The sequence below is a fragment of the Bombina bombina genome, chromosome 6 (assembly GCF_027579735.1).
Source record: "Bombina bombina isolate aBomBom1 chromosome 6, aBomBom1.pri, whole genome shotgun sequence".
NCBI lineage: Eukaryota > Metazoa > Chordata > Amphibia > Anura > Bombinatoridae > Bombina > Bombina bombina.
In genome coordinates, this window is record NC_069504.1 from 348,758,296 (window position 1) to 348,778,895 (window position 20,600).

Genomic DNA, 20,600 nt, shown 5'->3' on the forward strand with positions numbered 1-20,600 from the left:
TTCCAGTTTACTTCTATTATCAAATTTGCTTCATTCTCTTGGTATCATTTGTTAAGGAGCAGCAATGCACTACTGGTTTCCAACTGAACACATGGGTGAGCCAATGACAATCGGAATATATATATATATAGGATTATTGCGGACGTTTGCACACATCGGGTTGTTTGCTGAAAGTACAGGTTGTAAGTAAAAGCAATCGCTTGAGCACAATTGAAGTTAAAGGGCCACTGTAAGTAAATATTTTCTATGCCTGTTACTAACTAACTACCCCAAATACGCTTTTTATCAATAGCATTTCATTAACATATCTCTACCGTATATCAGAAATCTTGTCTGCAATTTAATTGTTTTCCAAACCCACTCCGTGGGTATCCTTTGCTCTGTACCAATCGGTTTACAATACCTAGGTTTCAAAATGACGCTTTAAACACAAAGTTATTGGTTTAAGTATTTTGAACATGCAGTGCTGAAAATAGTGGGCAGGATAACGTTACATCATCGGCGAATAAAAGATATAACTTTTAGAACGTTATGAAACTTCATTTTGGAGAAAATATAGGTCAGTAGGTTTTAATTAATGTTTATTAACTTTAATATGTTAGTTGTTTAGCTTAAAAATTATAACAGAAAGTAATCCTTTAACGAGCATTGGGTTAGCGGTAACCTCAGAGATCTGGTTAACTGTTTTGCGAAACAAACAATAAAAAAATTAAAAAATGGCGGAGCCAACTGCCGAAGCAGAGAGACGCATCTCTCTAGAGCTCCTGTTATCTGTTTAAATTTACTATTATTCTGAACACACTAAGGAACCTTATAGTATGCTTTAACTCTCAGTAAGTCTGGAAGACTGAGATGAATGCTTAAATGGTGTTAAAAACATAATCTTAGATATCACATCGGCACAATAATTTTTCTGGCCTGCTGTGCGGACTAAGTGGGGTGATACGCCATCTTGAAGATCAACCACGTTCTGATACCTCTGTTAAGGATTCAACCATATATCAAGCTATGGAGAAGCAAGTTATGTCTTTGTTGCATGACTTAATGCTCACTTTAGATGTTCATCAGAATGAACTGATAGCGGTGCTTAGGGTAGCTATGAACAAGACCCAGGATGCGCCGACAACTAGTGGGCTTGCAGAGACATCCAGAGGATATACACTGGACATCCCACATGTGAGCTGGGATACTCCTCAACATTCTATGATTATGCAAACCGAGCATAAAAGAAGTCCTGAGCCCCATACAGCGGAATCGACGATTCTAAGCATTCAACTAAGCCCCCTGCAGTCTATCATCACTACAACGGAAGGAACACACTCTGCACAGCAGGAGGCTAGATCTCTACTAGTCCCAAAAGCAGCTTCCACCAGCAATATCATAACGGGCTTGTTAGCGAAGTTATGGCCCTACCCTGAAGGAACTTCGTCATGGAAACCCGATGTTTTGGCTGTCAATCCCTGGGCTGATACAGGTCTGCTCCCTGATGCTCCGGCTGTGGCATGCGAGGTTCAGCCGCTCGCTAGGTATGGTGAGGCCGCAAGCGGATTTACCCCTGTGACTGGACGGTTGCTATGGCTTGGCTGGCGGTATTCTAGAGATATGCACTGTGACATCTGCAAGCCGGTGGGTATTGGCTAACACACCGGAACGCATTGCGATACAAGACTGTTCTTAATAGCCCCCAATACAGATTGTGCAGTCTTATCTTTTACCGGATCCCCTGTGCAGTCCCCTGTTTAGTTTTTTAGTTAGCGTAGATCTGACGCTGAGTTGGGGCAAGTCACAAGCTTACAGTTGGAGTCATGACACCTACTCCGGATCAAGTATTCTCCTCATCCCGGTTCTGGACTGGTTCATGAATTCTAATTATCCCAGGGTTTTCACCTATGCACTCAAATAACTTTAAGTCCTGCTAAAATATATGGTCTGCTTCCTTGGAAGTGTAATCGCACTGCATGAATACAGAATACTGATGTCTCTGTTTGTTTTGCTCCTAGCTTACAAAAGTTTTAATGAGTTCTACATCTCTCTAGGCTCGGACAGTTTTTGCTCATTTAGTTAGTACCAAGTTCTGTTCCTACTGTTTACCTTTAATTGCCCTTATACTGTATGAAAAATGTGTCTTTTATGCTGTCTGCCTATAGCCCTTCCTACCACATATACACGCTTATTTATTATTGTGCCATGAACCGATAACATATGGCCTATGATGTGAATAACATTTTGCCCAACATGATGATTAAGGGATCTGAAAAATGCACTTTGACGATATGTTATTTAGTCAGCAGCCCTGATGGGCATGTAAATAATTTGCTCTTCATCTATAGTAGCCACAGGCTAATCACTTAAGTATTGCTTAATGTTACTGTATTTTTCTACAGATTTATTTACATTCTATACACTAATTGAATATGCAGTACCCATGAGAGGATACAATGCTCGGTTTGTGTGTTTTTTTTTTTTTCTCTTTCCCCAAGATGGCTGCAAACATCATTTATACCTTATGTAGAGTGTTAAGCTAATTCCCATACTCACAGACTATAGTCAAGGATGACATATACAAACTGTCTGATGTGAAGTCTGCTAGGCACTGGTTATGGTTACTTAATCTTCTAGGGGCTCTTTTCCCTCTTTCACTTAGCGCTTAGTAGCTGATTAATTGTTAAATATGCCTACAACGCTGTCTGAGGATAAGTCAATGGAACTAAAGCTCGAATTTAGTATATATGCTTTTTCCCTTTTAATAATTCCTCCCTCCATTAACAATAGCATTTACTTAGCTTAGTATGCATATATATATATATATATATCTATATAGGAATGCATAGTCCTGATTTTATACATATTTTTGGGCTGTAACGTTACTCCAGGTATCACTACTATACATACCACTTAACTAAAATATAACTATCTTAGGCATGTTAATGTTTAATGATTCTAGCACTGAACATATATTTATAAATGGCTAAATATTTAGTATTATTCTGCTCTCAATGCCCAGTAATAGGGAAAGATTAGACACCAGATTGGGAAATGTTTGTTCTTATATTTACAAGATATAACCGTTTACTGTCTTCTCAAATGTTATATAGAAATGTATATTTTTTATCATACTCCATTTTAGCTAGTGGACAAGTTTAATACGCAATGTTTGTATAAGTTCATATATTGTCTGTTTCATTACTCTTTAGACCAGTCCTGAACACCTGTGTGAAGTGCTACTATTGTGACATGTATACATTTCTTTATAGTTTATGCTTGTATCGTCTGAGTCTCCCTGAATGAATCAGCAGAGTGACCTGTGGCCCCTATCTAGCTACTCCATTTTGTAATAAGATGTCACTTTACTCCACTATCTGCTCCTAAGTAGACTAACTTTCCAAGGCATATCTAATTTGGCTTTTTAGTATCCCAGCTACCAGGCCTACGGTCGCTACGATCGGGCACTTCTAAATCCACACCAGGTACCCTATGCTACGTACAATTATTTATGGCTCCGCCCCCCCACCCCTCTCCCTATGCGTATAGCGGTGCTTACCCGCTGAATATCCCCCTCCCCCCTATATATCTCGGCCCAAGAGTGGCTGATACTTATGTTAAACCTCCACAGGCTGATATTTTGGTCTTAGGTAAAATATTATTAGAATGTGGAGTTCATACGCTGACAATATAATATAAAATGAAGTTCTTTTTTATCTCGCCTAAGATACTGTCAATCTTCATAACCAGATTTGAAATGTTTTTTTTTTTTGTTTTTTTTTCTTGCTGTATTTGCATATTACTCTCTCAATAATGCCTTTGTATAGACAATGTATTACTCTCTTTGTTGTAACTTTGGCCTTAGGGCGAGTCCTTGTTGTGATGATATATGCTTTAACTTCAATAAAAAAAATATTTTCAAAAAAAAAAAAAAAATTAAAAAATGCCAATAAACATATCAAGAATACATTACAAAGTAAAGTTACACTCATAATAACACCATCTAATAAAAAAAATTACAAAAAAATATAGCACAAAAAAGTTAGACGAAATCAAAGATATGAGGTCTCAAGAGTTGGAACAAAAAGGCTGCAAAGTGCTTTAAAATAGAGACACATACATACACACACACACAGATATATATATATATATATATATAGATAGATAGATAGATAGATAGATAGATAGATAGATAGATAGATAGATCATATTCTGCTATGTAAAGAACATGAGAATGTGAAATATTCATATTATTCTAAGTTCGGCTTTTTACTAGCATCAGATTAGCGCACAAGTGAAAACAGTTTACTTTCAACTTGTAAAAAGAGCGCAACCCGGCACGCAAAAAGCTTAAATACCGCTCTCCACTTGTAATCTGACCCAAAAACATAAATTATGTAAGAACTTACCTGATAAATTCCTTTCTTTCATATTAGCAAGAGTCCATGAGCTAGTGACGTATGGGATATACATTCCTACCAGGAGGGGCAAAGTTTCCCAAACCTCAAAATGCCTATAAATACACCCCTCACCACACCCACAAATCAGTTTAACGAATAGCCAAGAAGTGGGGTGATAAGAAAAAAGTGCGAAAGCATAAAAAATAAGGAATTGGAATAATTGTGCTTTATACAAAAAAATCATAACCACCACAAAAAGGGTGGGCCTCATGGACTCTTGCTAATATGAAAGAAAGGAATTTATCAGGTAAGTTCTTACATAAATTATGTTTTCTTTCATGTAATTAGCAAGAGTCCATGAGCTAGTGACGTATGGGATAATGACTACCCAAGATGTGGATCTTTCCACGCAAGAGTCACTAGAGAGGGAGGGATAAAATAAAGACAGCCAATTCCGCTGAAAAATAATCCACACCCAAAATAATTTAAATTTTATAATGAAAAAAAATGAAAATATAAGCAGAAGATTCAAACTGAAACAGCTGCCTGAAGTACTTTTCTACCAAAAACAGCTTCAGAAGAAGAAAACACATCAAAATGGTAGAATTTAGTAAAAGTATGCAAAGAAGACCAAGTTGCTGCTTTGCAAATCTGATCAACCGAAGCTTCATTCCTAAACGCCCAGGAAGTAGAAACTGACCTAGTAGAATGAGCTGTAATCCTCTGAGGCGGAGTTTTACCCGACTCGACATAAGCATGATGAATTAAAGATTTCAACCAAGATGCCAAAGAAATGGCAGAGGCCTTCTGACCTTTCCTGGAACCGGAAAAGATAACAAATAGACTAGAAGTCTTTCGGAAAGTCTTAGTAGCTTCAACATAATATTTCAAAGCTCTAACTACATCCAAAGAATGCAAAGATTTCTCCTTTGAATTCGGACATAATGAAGGAACCACAATTTCTCTACTAATGTTGTTGGAATTCACAACCTTAGGTAAAAATTCAAAAGAAGTTCGCAACACCGCCTTATCCTGGTGAAAAATCAGAAAAGGAGATTCACAAGAAAGAGCAGATAATTCAGAAACTCTTCTGGCAGAAGAGATGGCCAAAAGGAACAAAACTTTCCAAGAAAGTAATTTAATGTCCAATGAATGCATAGGTTCAAACGGAGGAGTTTGAAGAGCCCTCAGAACCAAATTCAAACTCCAAGGAGGAGAAATTGACTTAATAACAGGTTTTATACGAACCAAAGCTTGTACAAAACAATGAATATCAGGAAGATTAGCAATCTTTCTGTGAAAAAGGACAGAAAGAGCAGAGATTTGTCCTTTCAAGGAACTTGCAGACAAACCTTTCTCCAAACCATCCTGAAGAAACTGTAAAATTCTCGGAATTCTAAAAGAATGCCAGGAAAATGGATGAGAAAGACATCAAGAAATATAAGTCTTCCAGACTCTATAATATATCTCCCTAGATACAGATTTACGAGCCTGTAACATAGAATTAATAACAGAGTCAGAGAAACCTTTTTGACTAAGAATCAAGCGTTCAATCTCCATACCTTTAAATTTAAGGATTTGAGATCCTGATGGAAAAAAGGACCTTGCGACAGAAGGTCTGGTCTTAACGGAAGAGTCCACGGTTGGCAAGAAGCTATCCGGACAAGATCCGCATACCAAAACCTGTGAGGCCATGCTGGAGCTACCAGCAGAACAAACGAGCATTCCTTCAGAATCTTAGAGATCACTCTTGGAAGAAGAACTAGAGGCGGAAAGATATAGGCAGGATGATACTTCCAAGGAAGTGACAATGCATCCACTGCTTCCGCTTGAGGATCCCTGGATCTGGACAGATACCTAGGAAGTTTCTTGTTTAGATGAGAGGCCATCAGATCTATTTCTGGAAGTCCCCACATTTGAACAATCTGAAGAAATACCTCTGGGTGAAGAGACCATTCGCCCGGATGCAACGTTTGGCGACTGAGATAATCCGCTTCCCAATTGTCTATGCCTGGGATATGGACCGCAGAAACTAGACAGGAGCTGGATATCGCCCAAACCAGAATTCGAGATACTTCTTTCATAGCTAGAGGACTGTGAGTCCCTCCTTGATGATTGATGTATGCCACAGATGTGACATTGTCTGTCTGAAAACAAATGAATGATTCTCTCTTTAGAAGAGGCCAAGACTGAAGAGCTCTGAAAATTGCACGGAGTTCCAAAATATTGATCGGTAATCTCACCTCCTGAGATTCCCAAACCCCTTGTGCCGTCAGAGACCCCCACACAGCTCCCCAACCTGTAAGACTTGCATCTGTTGAAATTACAGTCCAGGTCGGAAGAACAAAAGAAGCCCCCTGAACTAAACGATGGTGATCTGTCCACCACGTCAGAGAGTGTAGTACAATCGGTTTTAAAGATATTAATTGAGATATCTTTGTGTAATCCCTGCACCATTGGTTCAGCATACAGAGCTGAAGAGGTCGCATGTGAAAACGAGCAAAGGGGATCGCGTCCGATGCAGCAGTCATAAGACCTAGAATTTCCATGCATAAGGCTACCGAAGGGAATGATTGTGACTGAAGGTTTCGACAAGCTGTTATCAATTTTAGACGTCTCTTGTCTGTCAAAGATAGAGTCATGGACACTGAATCTATCTGGAAACCTAAAAAGGTTACCCTTGTCTGAAGAATCAATTAACTTTTTAGTAAATTGATCCTCCAACCATGATCTTGAAGAAACAACACAAGTCGATTCGTATGAGATTCTGCTAAATGTGAAAACTGAGCAAGTACCAAGATATCGTCCAAATAAGGAAATACCACAATACCCTGTTCTCTGATTACAGACAGAAGGGCACCGAGAACCTTTGTAAAAATTCTTGGAGCTGTTGCTAGGCCAAACGGCAGAGCCACAAACTGGTAATGCTTGTCTAGGAACGAGAATCTCAGAAACTGATAGTGATCTGGATGAATCGGAATATGCAGATATGCATCCTGTAAATCTATTGTAGACATATAATGCCCTTGCTGAACAAAAGGCAGGATAGTCCTTTCAGTTACCATTTTGAATGTTGGTATCCTTACATAACGATTCAATATTTTTAGATCCAGAACTGGTCTGAAGGAATTCTCCTTCTTTGGTACAATGAAGAGATTTGAATAAAACCCCAGCCCCTGTTCCAGAACTGGAACTGGCATAGTTACTCCAGCCAACTCTAGATCTGAAACACATTTCAGAAATGCTTGAGCCTTCGCTGGATTTACTGGGACACGGGAAAGAAAAAAATCTCTTTGCAGGAGGTCTTATCTTGAAACCAATTCTGTACCCTTCTGAAACAATGTTCTGAATCCAAAGATTGTGAACGGAATTGATCCAAATTTCTTTGAAAAAACGTAATCTGCCCCCTACCAGCTGAGCTGGAATGAGGGCCGCACCTTCATGTGGACTTAGGAGCTGGCTTTGATTTTCTAAAAGGCTTGGATTTATTCCAGACTGGAGATGGTTTCCAAACTGATACTGCTCCTGAGGATGAAGGATCAGGCTTTTGTTCCTTGTTGTGACGAAAGGAACGAAAACGATTATTAGACCTGAATTTACCTTTAGACTTTTTATCCTGTGGTAAAAAAAGTTCCTTTCCCCCCAGTAACAGTTGAGATAATAGAATCCAACTGAGAACCAAACAATTTATTACCCTGGAAAGAAAGGGAAAGCAGAGTAGACTTAGAAGACATATCAGCATTCCAAGTTTTAAGCCATAAAGCTCTTCTAGCTAAAATAGCTAGAGACATATACCTGACATCAACTCTAATGATATCAAAGATGGCATCACAAATAAAATTATTAGCATGTTGAAGCAGAATAATAATGCTATGAGAATTATGATCTGTTACTTGTTGCGCTAAAGCTTCCAACCAAAAAGTTGAAGCTGCAGCAACATCCACCAAAGATATAGCAGGTCTAAGAAGATTACCTGAACACAAATAAGCTTTTCTTAGAAAGGATTCAATTTTCCTATCTAAAGGATCCTTAAAGGAAGTACCATCTGCCGTAGGAATAGTAGTGCGCTTAGCAAGAGTAGAGACAGCCCCATCAACCTTAGGGATTTTGTCCCAAAACTCTAATCTGTCAGATGGCACAGGATATAATTGCTTAAAACGTTTAGAAGGAGTAAATGAATTACCCAAATTATTCCATTCCCTGGAAATTACTTCAGAAATAGCACCAGGAACAGGAAAAACTTCTGGACTAACTACAGGAGATTTAAAAACCTTATCTAAACGTTTAGATTTAGTATCAAGAGGACCAGAATCCTCAATTTCTAATGCAATTAGGACTTCTTTAAGTAAAGAACGAATAAATTCCATTTTAAATAAATATGAAGATTTATCAGCATCAACCTCTGAAACAGAATCCTCTGAACTAGAAGAACCACTATCAGAATCAGAATGATGATGTTCATTTAAAAATTCATCTGAACAATGAGAAGTTTTAAAAGACTTTTTATGTTTACTAGAAGGAGGAATAACAGATATAGCCTTCTTAATGGATTTAGAAACAAAATCTCTTATGTTATCAGGAACACTCTGAGTATTAGATGTTGACGGAACAGCAACAGGTAATGGAACTTTACTAAAGGAAATATTATCTGCATTAACAAGTTTGTCATGACATACAATACAAACAATAGCTGGAGGAATAGCTACCAAAAGTTTACAGCAGATATACTTTGGTAGCTCCAGCACCAGGCAGTGATTTTCCAGAAGTATCTTCTGACTCAGTTGCAACGTGGGACATCTTGCAATATGTAATAGAAAAAACAACATATAAAGCAAAATTAATCAAATTCCTTAAATGACAGTTTCAGGAATGGGAAAAAATGCCAGTGAACAAGCTTCTAGCAACCAGAAGCAATAAATAATGAGACTTAAATAATGTGGAGACAAAAGTGACGCCCATATTTTTTAAGCGCCAGATAAGACGCCCACATTATTTGGCGCCTAAATGCTTTTGGCGCCAAAAAATGACGCCACATCCGGAACGCCGACACCTTTGGCGCAAAAGAACGTCAAAAAATGACGCAACTTCCGGCGACACGTATGACGCCGGAAACAGAAAAAAATTTTGCGCCAAAAAAGTCAGCGCCAAGAATGACGCAATAAAATGAAGCATTTTCAGCACCCGCGAGCCTAACAGCCCACAGGGAAAAAGTCAAATTTTAAGGTAAGAAAAAATGAATTGATTCAAATGCATTATCCCAAATATGAAACTGACTGTCTGAAATAAGGAATGTTGAACATCCTGAGTCAAGGCAAATAAATGTTTGAATACATATATTTATAACTTTATAAAAAAGTGCCCAACCATAGCTTAGAGTGTCACAGAAAATAAGACTTACTTACCCCAGGACACTCATCTACATGTTGTAGAAAGCCAAACCAGTACTGAAACTAAAATGAGCAGAGCTAATGGTATATATATATATATAAGAGTATATCGTCGATCTGAAAAGGGAGGTAAGAGATGAATCTCTACGACCGATAACAGAGAACCTATGAAATAGACCCCGTAGAAGCAGATCATTGAATTCAAATAGGCAATACTCTCCTCACATCCCTCTGACATTCACTGCACGCTGAGAGGAAAACCGGGCTCCAACCTGCTGCGGAGCGCATATCAACGTAGAATCTAGCACAAACTTACTTCACCACCTCCATAGGAGGCAAAGTTTGTAAAAACTGATTTGTGGGTGTGGTGAGGGGTGTATTTATAGGCATTTTGAGGTTTGGGAAACTTTGCCCCTCCTGGTAGGAATGTATATCCCATACGTCACTAGCTCATGGACTCTTGCTAATTACATGAAAGAAATGTATCTTCCTTCAGTATTGTTCAACTGAAAAACATTTATATATAAGCACATTTTATATGCATGTCTCTATTTCAATTTAATTTCTAAAACTGCTTCATTTAAAATAATATTTCAATATGTATTAAGAGTTTTTTTGTTTGTTTTTTAAAGATGAGTGAGTCTTCCTGTGCAGAATAAACAAACCTTTTTTTGAGCAAGTTGTCCTTAACAGCATGTGGGTGACCTATATAGGAATCAGTTTCCCTTTATATATTAAAAGCTTTTATTTTACTTTTTTTCAGCTCTATTAAATGCATGATATAAAAATGTTGAGTATTTGGACTCATTATAAAAATAAAAAAAAAATCCAGTGTGACCTCTCATGAAGAGAATGGAAACCCCTGCAGTAAAGTGCCCTAAGTATCATCTCACACTATTTAAGCAATATTATTTTTATTATAACGCCGGATGGATAAATGCCACAAATTCTCAGTAATGATACTTACTTTTGAGATCCTCCGCAAAATACATAATTGATCATTTTTCTTCGTTCTCTTGGTATCTTTATTTGAATGTAAGATTAGGTGCCGGCATATTTTTGGTTCAGACCTGGGTAGTGCTTGTTGATTGGCTGCTACATTTAGACACCAACAAAGAAAGTGCTACCCAGGTGTTGAACCAAAAATGGGCCAGCTCTTAAGCTTACATTCTTGCTTTTTCAAATAAAGATACCAAGAGAACGAATAGAAATTGATAATAGGAGTAAATTAAAAAGTTGCTTAAAATTGCATGCTCTATCTGAATCATGAAAGTTTAATTTTGACTATACTATCCCTTTAAAATAATTTTTTACTATTCCTTTAAGACATTGGGGCAGCAGATCAGCATTTTAGAAGTCTGAATGGCAGCAAATACATTTATGGCTACACACAAATAATAATAATATATTTCCTAAAAATGCTCAGTGGCACAGGGTCTGACTTAGGTAAGGTTGCAGGTTACCCTCTATCTGCTGTTGTCCCCCTTAGAGGGCCCTTCTGAGCTGTGGCCATTTTGTTTGGTTAACCCTGAATCCCCCAAAGAACACATTTTTACTTTTCCTGGCACCACAACTATGGCACAGATTATACCCGAAATCGATTAATCTCGTTTTGATCTCAAAGCATGTGCCAATTTTAATATATTAGCATACAATAAAAACACATAACATTTTTAAATGGATTACCTAGAATTCCCATTAGGACGGCAGGTTCTCTTGATGGAATTTGTTGCAAAAAAGGTATTATTTCATCTAGTACAAACCATTTATCCAAGTATTCCAAAATCTTTCCTAAGCACACCAATGAATTTACACGCACCTATTGAAGAATAGATCAAAACTGTTAAACAAAAGGACACATTCTATGGACATTTCTGACTTTTAATTAACAACTGAAAAAAACAGAACTAAAATATTAGCCTTCAAATCTTAATGTGCACAGACTGGCCCTGGTCTACTCAAACTAAAGTAGCATCATACAAAAAATGCTACCTAGACTAGTTTCTCTGTATATTTTAATAAAGAAATAAGTTAAATTGGAAAGCAAAATAATGCTTAATTTATATTGTGAACATCATTAGCACAAGAGGTGCTTTACAAACAATTGTTTGAAAAATACCTTTATTAAAGGGCCAGCCAACTCCAAATTTTTTATTGTTTAAAAAGATAGATAATCCCTTTATTACCCATTCCCTAGTTTTGCACAACCAACATTGTTCGATTAATGTACTTTTTACCTCTGTGATTACCTTGTATCTAAACCTCTTCTGACAGCCCCCTGATCACATGACTTTTTATTATCTATTAACTTGCATTTTAGCCAGTTAGTTCAGTGTCATGCACAACTTCACGGGCGTGAGCACAATGTTATCTATATGGCCCACATGAACTAGCAGTCTCCTGTTGCGAAAAGCTACTAAAAAAAAGCATGTGATAAGAAGCTGTCTGTAGTAGCTTACAAACAGGCAGATATTTTGAGTTTTAAATGTTATAGAGTATATTAATATAACAATGTAGGTATTGCAAAGCTGGAGAATAAGTGGCAAAGGCATTATCTATCTTTTTAAATAATAACCAAATTATGGTGTAGACTGTCCCTTTAAGCACAGAGAAAAAACGTAAATTATACTTACCTGATACTTTTCTTCAGATGGAAAGAGTCCACAGCTGCATTCATTACTTTTGGGAATTCAGAACCTTTCCACCAGGAGGAGGCAAAGACACCCCAGCCAAAGGCTTAAAGGGACACTGAACCCAAATGTTTTCTTTCATGATTCAGATAGAGCATAACATTTTAAGCAACTTTCTAATTTACTCCTATTATCAAATTTTCTTCATTCTCTTGGTATCTTTATTTGAAATGCAAGAATGTAAGTTTAGATGCCGGCCCATTTTTGGTGAACAACCAGGGTTGTCCTTGCTAATTGGTGGATAAATTCATCCACCAATAAAAAAAAGTGCTGTCCAGAGTCTGAACCAAAAAAGCTTAGATGCCTTCTTTTTCAAATAAAGATAGCAAGAGAACGAAGAAAAAATTGTTAAATGGAGTAAATTAGAAAGTTGCTTAAAATTGCATGCTCTATCTAAATCACAACAGAAAAAAATTGGGTTCAGTGTCCCTTTAAATACCCCTCCCACTTCCCTCATCCCCCAGTCATTCTGCCGAGGAACAAGGAACAGTAGAAGAAATATCAGGATGAAAAGGTGCCAGAAGAAAAATAACAGACGCCCCAAAATGTTTTTATCAGTTAAGCATAATTTAATTTTTTCTTCATAAATGGAAAGAGTCCACAGCTGCATTCATTACTTTTGGGAAAACAATACCTAAGCTATAGAGGACACTGAAAGCTCAAACGGGAGGGTACAAAAGGCAGCCCATTCTGAGGGCACCAGGCCTGAAAAACCCTTACCCAACAAAAAAACCTGCTTCATCCGAAGCCGAGAAAATTTGAAAAAAGAAAAGGCTCCAAGGACACTGACCCACAAATAGTCCACAAGCCTTGCTAGAGACCGCAGAGAGAAACACAACTGAGCCAGCACGCCTCCAGGAGACACGGTCGCCCAGTAAGCTGTCCTCAACAACCCACTCCCGTACCAGAGAAGGGGATCAACTAACAAACTCCCAAAAGGGAAAGGATATAGAGGAACAAGCAAGGATTCCCGGAAGACCCTCAAAAGGATATAACAATTTCCAAGAAAAGGAAAACACCAAGAACCAAGCCAAGCCAAGCTCACAGAGACCAAACCAGTCGTGAGAAACAAGGGGAGGTAACGCCCAGACCCCAGAATGTAAGGAAACCCCAAGGAAAAAAACGGGATCCGACACAGAGAAGAACTTCTCCTAAAGATAGTGCCACTGCACCCTAAAAGACAACTGAAGACAGAGCCCTCAAGACACAAGGAAACTCAAAATATTGAAGCCTTCAGAAACCGACATACATGCAGCAAACCCAGAAGGCAAACCCCTGGGTCAACACCACACGCTACAGTCATACCAGGATGACTCTGAATTAAAATACTTTCAGGCAAGTAAGAGCAGCAGAAGATAGGTCACAAACACTAACCAACAGACTGCAAAACATCCACTAAGTAGTGGACCCAGCACAGGCTTAACCAAAAAGCCGCCATTCCTACTCACATATCTTGAACATGGAGAAAGCACAGAAACTTCAAAAAGGCTCACCGTACCACAAAGGAAAAACAATAGAGGCTTGGCAAAAGTCTACCAACACACAGACAAGGTGCAAACAGCTGCAATTGATTTCAAACCACAAACCTTCCGCTTGCTAGGCAGCAAAGTAACCCACAGGCCACTACAGCTGGCTGTCAGGTCCGAAAGACAGGGGAACAGAAAAGACCCCAAACACCAGTCCCCAGAAAGAGGACGGAAAAAGGATGGACTCAGCCACCCCCACAGAGTTCGGGTGCCAACCCAAAATCTCTAACAATAGGAACTCCAAAGAGAACCCATAGGAGAGAAACAGAGAAAATGCAATAGAGCCCTCAAAGACCCAGCACGACACTCCATGACAGTCTCAAACATGGAGACATCATCTCCCCAGATGAAACAGAACCCCAGAGAGCAGATTGCTCTCCTCTAGAGGATAAAAAACACCTGTTCCAACAGCCTGCACAAAGGACAACCAACATCCAGAGAGAGGAAAACCCCACCCCCAACAGCACACAAGCTCATAAGACATGAAGCTATAGGCTGAGGAAACAATTCCAAATGAAAATCATCCAGACGTCATAGATGAACACCGAAGGAACTCCCCTAAAAGGGAGCACACCTCAGTCAAAAGGCACCGAAATCCTGGTGAAGCTCAACTGTCTAGACCGAAGGTCATAGTCTATGTTGCCTGGAAAAACTGGATCACACTGAACCAGCCACAGGATCGTAAGTGCTCCGGACATCCAGAAGATCCGCAACAAAACTATAGGCCTGAGCCCCAGATCATTCAAGGGAACATCACAGGGAACATAACCGGACTAACCCGGAGAACGGGAACAAGACTAACTCGGAAATCCCAACCCAAAAGGAAGAGAAAAAGCCCTTGAAGGAGTCCAACACTCCAAATAGAGCTAAAGTACGACAGAGTCGCACTAATAGCCTTGAGCCCAAAAAGGCGTTAAAACAACACACAGAGAAAACATTGAAGACAAAGTCACCCGAAGAGTGAGTAAAACAAAGGCTAGTCTCCATAATCTCCTCAGGAATACCAGAGGACCGTACCCAAGGAAAAAGAATGCAGAGCATCCTAAACCCCGGTAGAAAAAACCCCTAAGCGAAGCTTGGAGAAGGAGACAACACGGCCTATCGTCCCTGATAGGGAACAACTAAATTACAGAAGTAGGAAAAAAACCACAAGGCGCTCCTATAAGGCGGCCAAGATCGCTAAGGAGCAACGGACAAAGTCCCGAAGTCTCATCCGAAGAAGAGAACCTCAAAAGGAAAAAATCCAAAAAGGACAATTCCAAGAGCCACAAAAGGCAAGACTGCCAGAACCGGCGGCAAGGAGGTCCGAAATCCTCTCAACCTCCAACCCACGCGGGGAAGGAAACACTCCACATCCTGATGTAAAGTCAGAATCAATGAGAGAATCGCAGCAGAACTCCACCAAGTCCCATTCGACCAGCTTGAGAGGCCAATGAGGACTGAACCAATCCCCCATGCCTCACGGATCCTCAGGTCCACTTAGATGTTCAGCCAAAACTTGTAAAAGAAAACAAAAATAACGCAATAATATGTGAGGCACTCGGCGTCCAACCAGACCAGCCAGGCAGAAAAGGCGGCACGTGTCTGAATTAGGCCTTGAGACAGAAGGATCTGAACCCAATCAGGACCAGTCTGAAACCAAGGGCCCTAGAGAGGGAGAAACAGCAGACACATATAGGACTAAACACGTCCATAACAAACTTCCTTAGAAGTAACAGTGTGATCAAACAATCACAAGTATCGATTCCAGACAAACTTCCCGAAGGAAATATAAAACCAACATGAGCTTTAAATCCAAATAAAATAAAAGATAAGACAACCCACAGGTTTATCGCCTAAGAAGAACAGACGCACCCGCAGGAACGGCCCAACAGGGACCCTGTTATACCAAGCTCAAACTGGAAGGAGTACTCGATAACAAGACTATAAGAAGATTACTTCATCCCCTTATGCATAATTCTGCAAGCTATTCGAAAAAGCAGACTGAAAAGTCTCAGATCCATTAAGGATGGGATCTTCTGACAAGGCCAAAGCGTGCCTCAAAAGAACACGAAGGCGCGTCAGTCTATACCGAAAAGCACAGCATACCCCCGCTGGAGCGAAAGATGACTCCAGCCCCGAAGGTTGACCCCCTGAAGCCTCAGGGACAGTCATTCCCCCAGAGAGCTGAACAGGCCACCCCATGCCTGAAGACCCCCGAATAACGGAACACGAACAGTATCTAAAACCAACTTCTGGAAGTTGCATAAGCGCCAGTGCCAAAATTATGGACATGCAACATCTTGCCGAAACCCCTGGCGGGAAGAAGCTACCTTCCGGAGAAGGATAAGCAAAGTCTGGGTTACCTGCATGCGTAGTAAGCGATGGTGGAATGGAACTCGACACTCTGAGGACAGAGGCCCCAGAGGCGGATGGCTCAGCGGCCCCTTGATTCCCCGATCCAGAGGAATTGAGCATTCTAATACGGCATTCAGAACATAACTGATAGGCTAGTATCATCCGGGGCAATACACATTCTGCGCAAGCAGTAGAAACTGAAACAGACGTCCATCTCCACAATATCAGACTCCTCCATAGCCCGACACCAGCAGATCAGAATGTCTCTGTCGCCACACGGTCAGGAATGCGGTAATGGAGAGTCAAAAACGTGACCACACCTGGTCACAAGGTGAACTGTACAGTCCAGAAAAAGCGTGCCAGACCGTAAAGAATGCGTCACTTCCAAAGGCCGTTATGTTCCACAAAGCCATGAGCATAAACAGGTTGAATCACATAAACATGATTTAAAAAAAACCTGTTCAATACCCCCCTCAGGAGATATTAACCCTTGATTCCAAGATATAAAAGGAGCCTCACTGAGACCCTGATTTATAGTTAGTCCCGCAAGATGGTAGCCTCTCGGGAAAACATTTGGAATACAATATAATCATGATGAAAGTAAAATGAAACAAACTTACCGGGAATCTATGCCGTGGAACAGGAACACGGCCCTTCAAGTGTGACAGATAGTAGCATCGCCTCTGCCATGGACTTAAGAGAAGCAGGAAGCAAAACTTGTCAACGCCGATTGCTTGTGGAGCTGTTAAAATGAGTCGGGATGGTTTTGCAGAAAGACTCTACCTGCATATTCGGACTCTAACTTTCATCCATGCTTTTACTGAACAGGACTACTTAAAACTCCAGTCCCATGCCGAAGAGTACTACCCTCCAGAAGAGACTAATCGCAAACTTCTGACACTTCTCTGCCAACCTCCTGGGACGAAAGGCAAAGAATGACTGGGGGATGAGGGAAGTGGGAGGGGTATTTGGTGTCTTTGCCTCCTCCTGGTGGCCAGGTTCTGAATTCCCAAAAGTAATGAATGCAGCTGTGGACTCTTTCCATTTATGAAGAAAAAAGTGACATGGAAAGAGTTAAGTATGGCATATATTAAAGAACTGTAATAAGTCAGGCATAGGAGCAGAGAGGATTCACATAACAGTATTTTAATACACAAATGCATATGAATTTATAACAGCATGTTTAAAGGGGCATCTAAGTCAAAGTTAAACTTTTACAATTCAGATACAAATTTAAAGGGACATTTTATTACACTATTGCTTGCATATAACTATTTGTTTAACTCATGCAACATAGATGGTGAGCCAATTATATTCCCAGTAGTGCATTGCTGCTCCAAAGTCTATCTTGGTATGCTTTTCAACAAAGAATACAAAGCAAATGAAGTACATTTAATACAGGAGCAAATTAAAGATGATCTTAAAATTGAATGCTCTGTTTGAACAATAAAAATGTTATTTTGACTTTTATGTATTTTTAAAAGGAAATGTTCTGCTAAAATAAGACTGAAACCTGCAGGAATTTAAAATAACATCTAGTGCTGTTAATTTATATATTTTATATTTTATGTCAGTAAGTTGAGAAAACAAATGTATAGAGGCATAATAACTTATAATGAGCAGTTTTACAAACTGACAAAACAACAAGAGGGGAGGGACCTTACTGGAAACAAACAGCTTAGTCTCTTAGATCTATTGAATGGCAGCTACACAGGGTGCAGCCTTTTTCTAGTTTACATGTAGTACATACGTCTAGTGCCATTAAATAAAAACCAGGATTCAGCTAACCCAGAAAGATATAGCTGCCCCTCTGGTGTTAGCTGCACAAGTCTTTCATTCAAACAGCAGCTGCCTGGTCAGAGCTGAGCCAGTCTTTTGGATGGGACAACTCATTTCAGCGCTGGCTTAAAAGGACATGAAACCCAATTCTTTTCTTTCATGATTCAAAAAGAGGATGTAATTTAAACAACTTTCTAAATTACTTTGATTGTTTAATTTGCTTCCTTCTCTTGTTATCCTTTGCTGAAAGGTTTAGCTAGGTAAGCTCAGGAGCAGCAAAGAACCTAGGTTCTAGCTGCTGATTGGTGGCTGCATATATATACCGATTATCATTGGCTCACCCATGTGTTCAGTTAGAAAGCAGTTGTGAATTGCTGCTCCTTCAACAAATGATACTAAGAGAATGAAGGGAATTTGATAATTGAAGTAAACTGGAAAGTTGTTTAAAATTGTATGTTCTACCTAAATCATGAAAGAAATGTTTGGGGTTTTATGTCTCTTTACATGCGTTTTGTTTGTTAGATGGTTTGTTTTTTGCTAATTAATATACTTAAAGATGATGTCCTGTTGACTTAGTTTTGGGCATAGGTTGGTATTCTTTTTATCTAAATAATTTGTGTTAGAAATTCAGCTGACATCAAGGATTACATAGACACATAAGTGAAAACGGCACTTGCTCCTCATAGTGTTTTTCAACGTGTTTGTTTTTTTCATTTTGAAATTAAAAAAAATTCCACATGCAGAATTATAAAAGTGTTACTCACGGCAAGAGAGGAGGTCTGTAGACAGGCAGATTTAATTCTTGGTATCAAAGAGTTTTTCATGGACGGATAATCTATGAGGTTTGCAAATGTAGGAATTATGTTTAGGCACAGCTCCTAAAAATAATTAGACCACTTTTAGTGTAGCATTCACCTTTACAGCAGTACGTTAATAAGTATAAAAAAAAGTGTCGTGATAATGTAGTATTGATGGAATAATGCAGCAGGCTCACTAATATCAAATGTATATTCACTCCTATGAAACAGAATAAAAATGCAGGTGACATCACAAATTTTACCAAAATGACAATTTTTCATTAAATTATTTTGAAAATGTAATATAAAAACTAGGCCCACTCTCTGCGCTCTGTGTTTACCATAATGATTAATCTCACAAATTAGTGTGTCAACGCCTAGTGACACCTCGTAATTATGAGATATTTGTGTTGTCGTGCTAACTTCTGTTTGCTGCAATTGTTTTTCAATAGCCAATCTCCACACATTTGCCTCATTTGAAGGAACCAGTCTGGGCTTGGGTCTGCTGCTGACAATGCTAGACTTGTCTTAATGTTAGTATAAAGTGCATTGTTTTGCAGTTATTGTTTCTTAAATCTAGATGGGACAGATATGTAGCATGGTTGTCCCTGAGAAGTATGCAGTGTAATTTTTCAGGTCTGAGAACTAGAAAAGCCATCATTTATAGAACAAGGGGCAAAGTATATAACAACATTGTTTTACTATGCATTACTAAAGCTTCTGTATTAAAATCTCAAGGTATTTACTGTATCTTTACATAACCTGCCAACATCACCTCATCTATTCAAGTCCTGCCACTGTGACCCCATAAAAATAATCCCACCTTTGTTTATACCATTAGCCTTGTCCGCCACTAGTATTTTACCAAATAAGCCTTAGTGTCCTGGGACCCAGCACGTGTGTGTTAAAGACTGACATGCTAGTGTTATTGTCATTTATGATAAACAAGTGTTTTTATAATTCTCTATGCAAAACAAAGCATTTCTGAAGAGATACCTGAATTTGAATGGAGGGTGCCTCAAGAGCCCTATACACCATGGGTAAAACACTATTCTTGATATCATCAGAAGGTGTCTTGGTGAGAAGAAGGTCCATTTTTTGTAGAAATATTAAAAGAATCTGAGAAAATACAATAACCAGAATAAATATGAAGACTGACAATCTTCAAATACATATATATGAAAAAAAAAATATATATATAATGAAAATTACAGGCACGTTCACTCACCATGTTGCTTGCCTGATGGCATGAAAAATGAGAGATAATAATGCAAATAAATATTTTATAAAAAAGCTAAAAAAAAAGATGAAGTCAGGGAACAGAAATAACATCACAAATAAACCACATCTCCAAAGGTAAAATGATAAAAACAAATAAAAAGTAGTTACAAATTATATATATATATATATATATATATATATATATATATATATATATATATATACATACACCATAGCATTTTTGTTCAATGTATATTATTAGTATTATATTATTCTTTGATGATGTTTGGGGCTTATTCTGTTAATGTATACAGTCACTAGCAACTAATCAGTTGGTGTCATTTTATATATTATATTAGTCTTTATTTATTTTTATTTTTTTCAAAGTAAATCCAATTTAACTTTCTCATCTGCCATCTCTGTCATCCTGCACCTCCGCCCAACTATTTATCTATTATATAGACAATCGGAAACATTTTGG

General features: G+C 38.7%; 1 protein-coding gene across 2 annotated transcripts in view; it reads right to left on the reverse strand.

Moving 5' to 3' along the window:
* The window catches only part of SCYL2 (SCY1 like pseudokinase 2), a 158,899-nt gene that overhangs the window by 72,428 nt on the left and 65,871 nt on the right, over positions 1–20,600 (reverse strand). For both annotated transcript variants that reach the window (XM_053717001.1, XM_053717000.1), the window contains exons 10-12: positions 19,895–20,017; positions 18,866–18,979; positions 11,456–11,588 (exon numbers count right to left, since the gene is read on the reverse strand). In XM_053717001.1, coding sequence (XP_053572976.1) covers positions 11,456–11,588; positions 18,866–18,979; positions 19,895–20,017 — 370 coding nt within the window. The remainder of the gene's footprint in view (positions 1–11,455; positions 11,589–18,865; positions 18,980–19,894; positions 20,018–20,600) is intronic.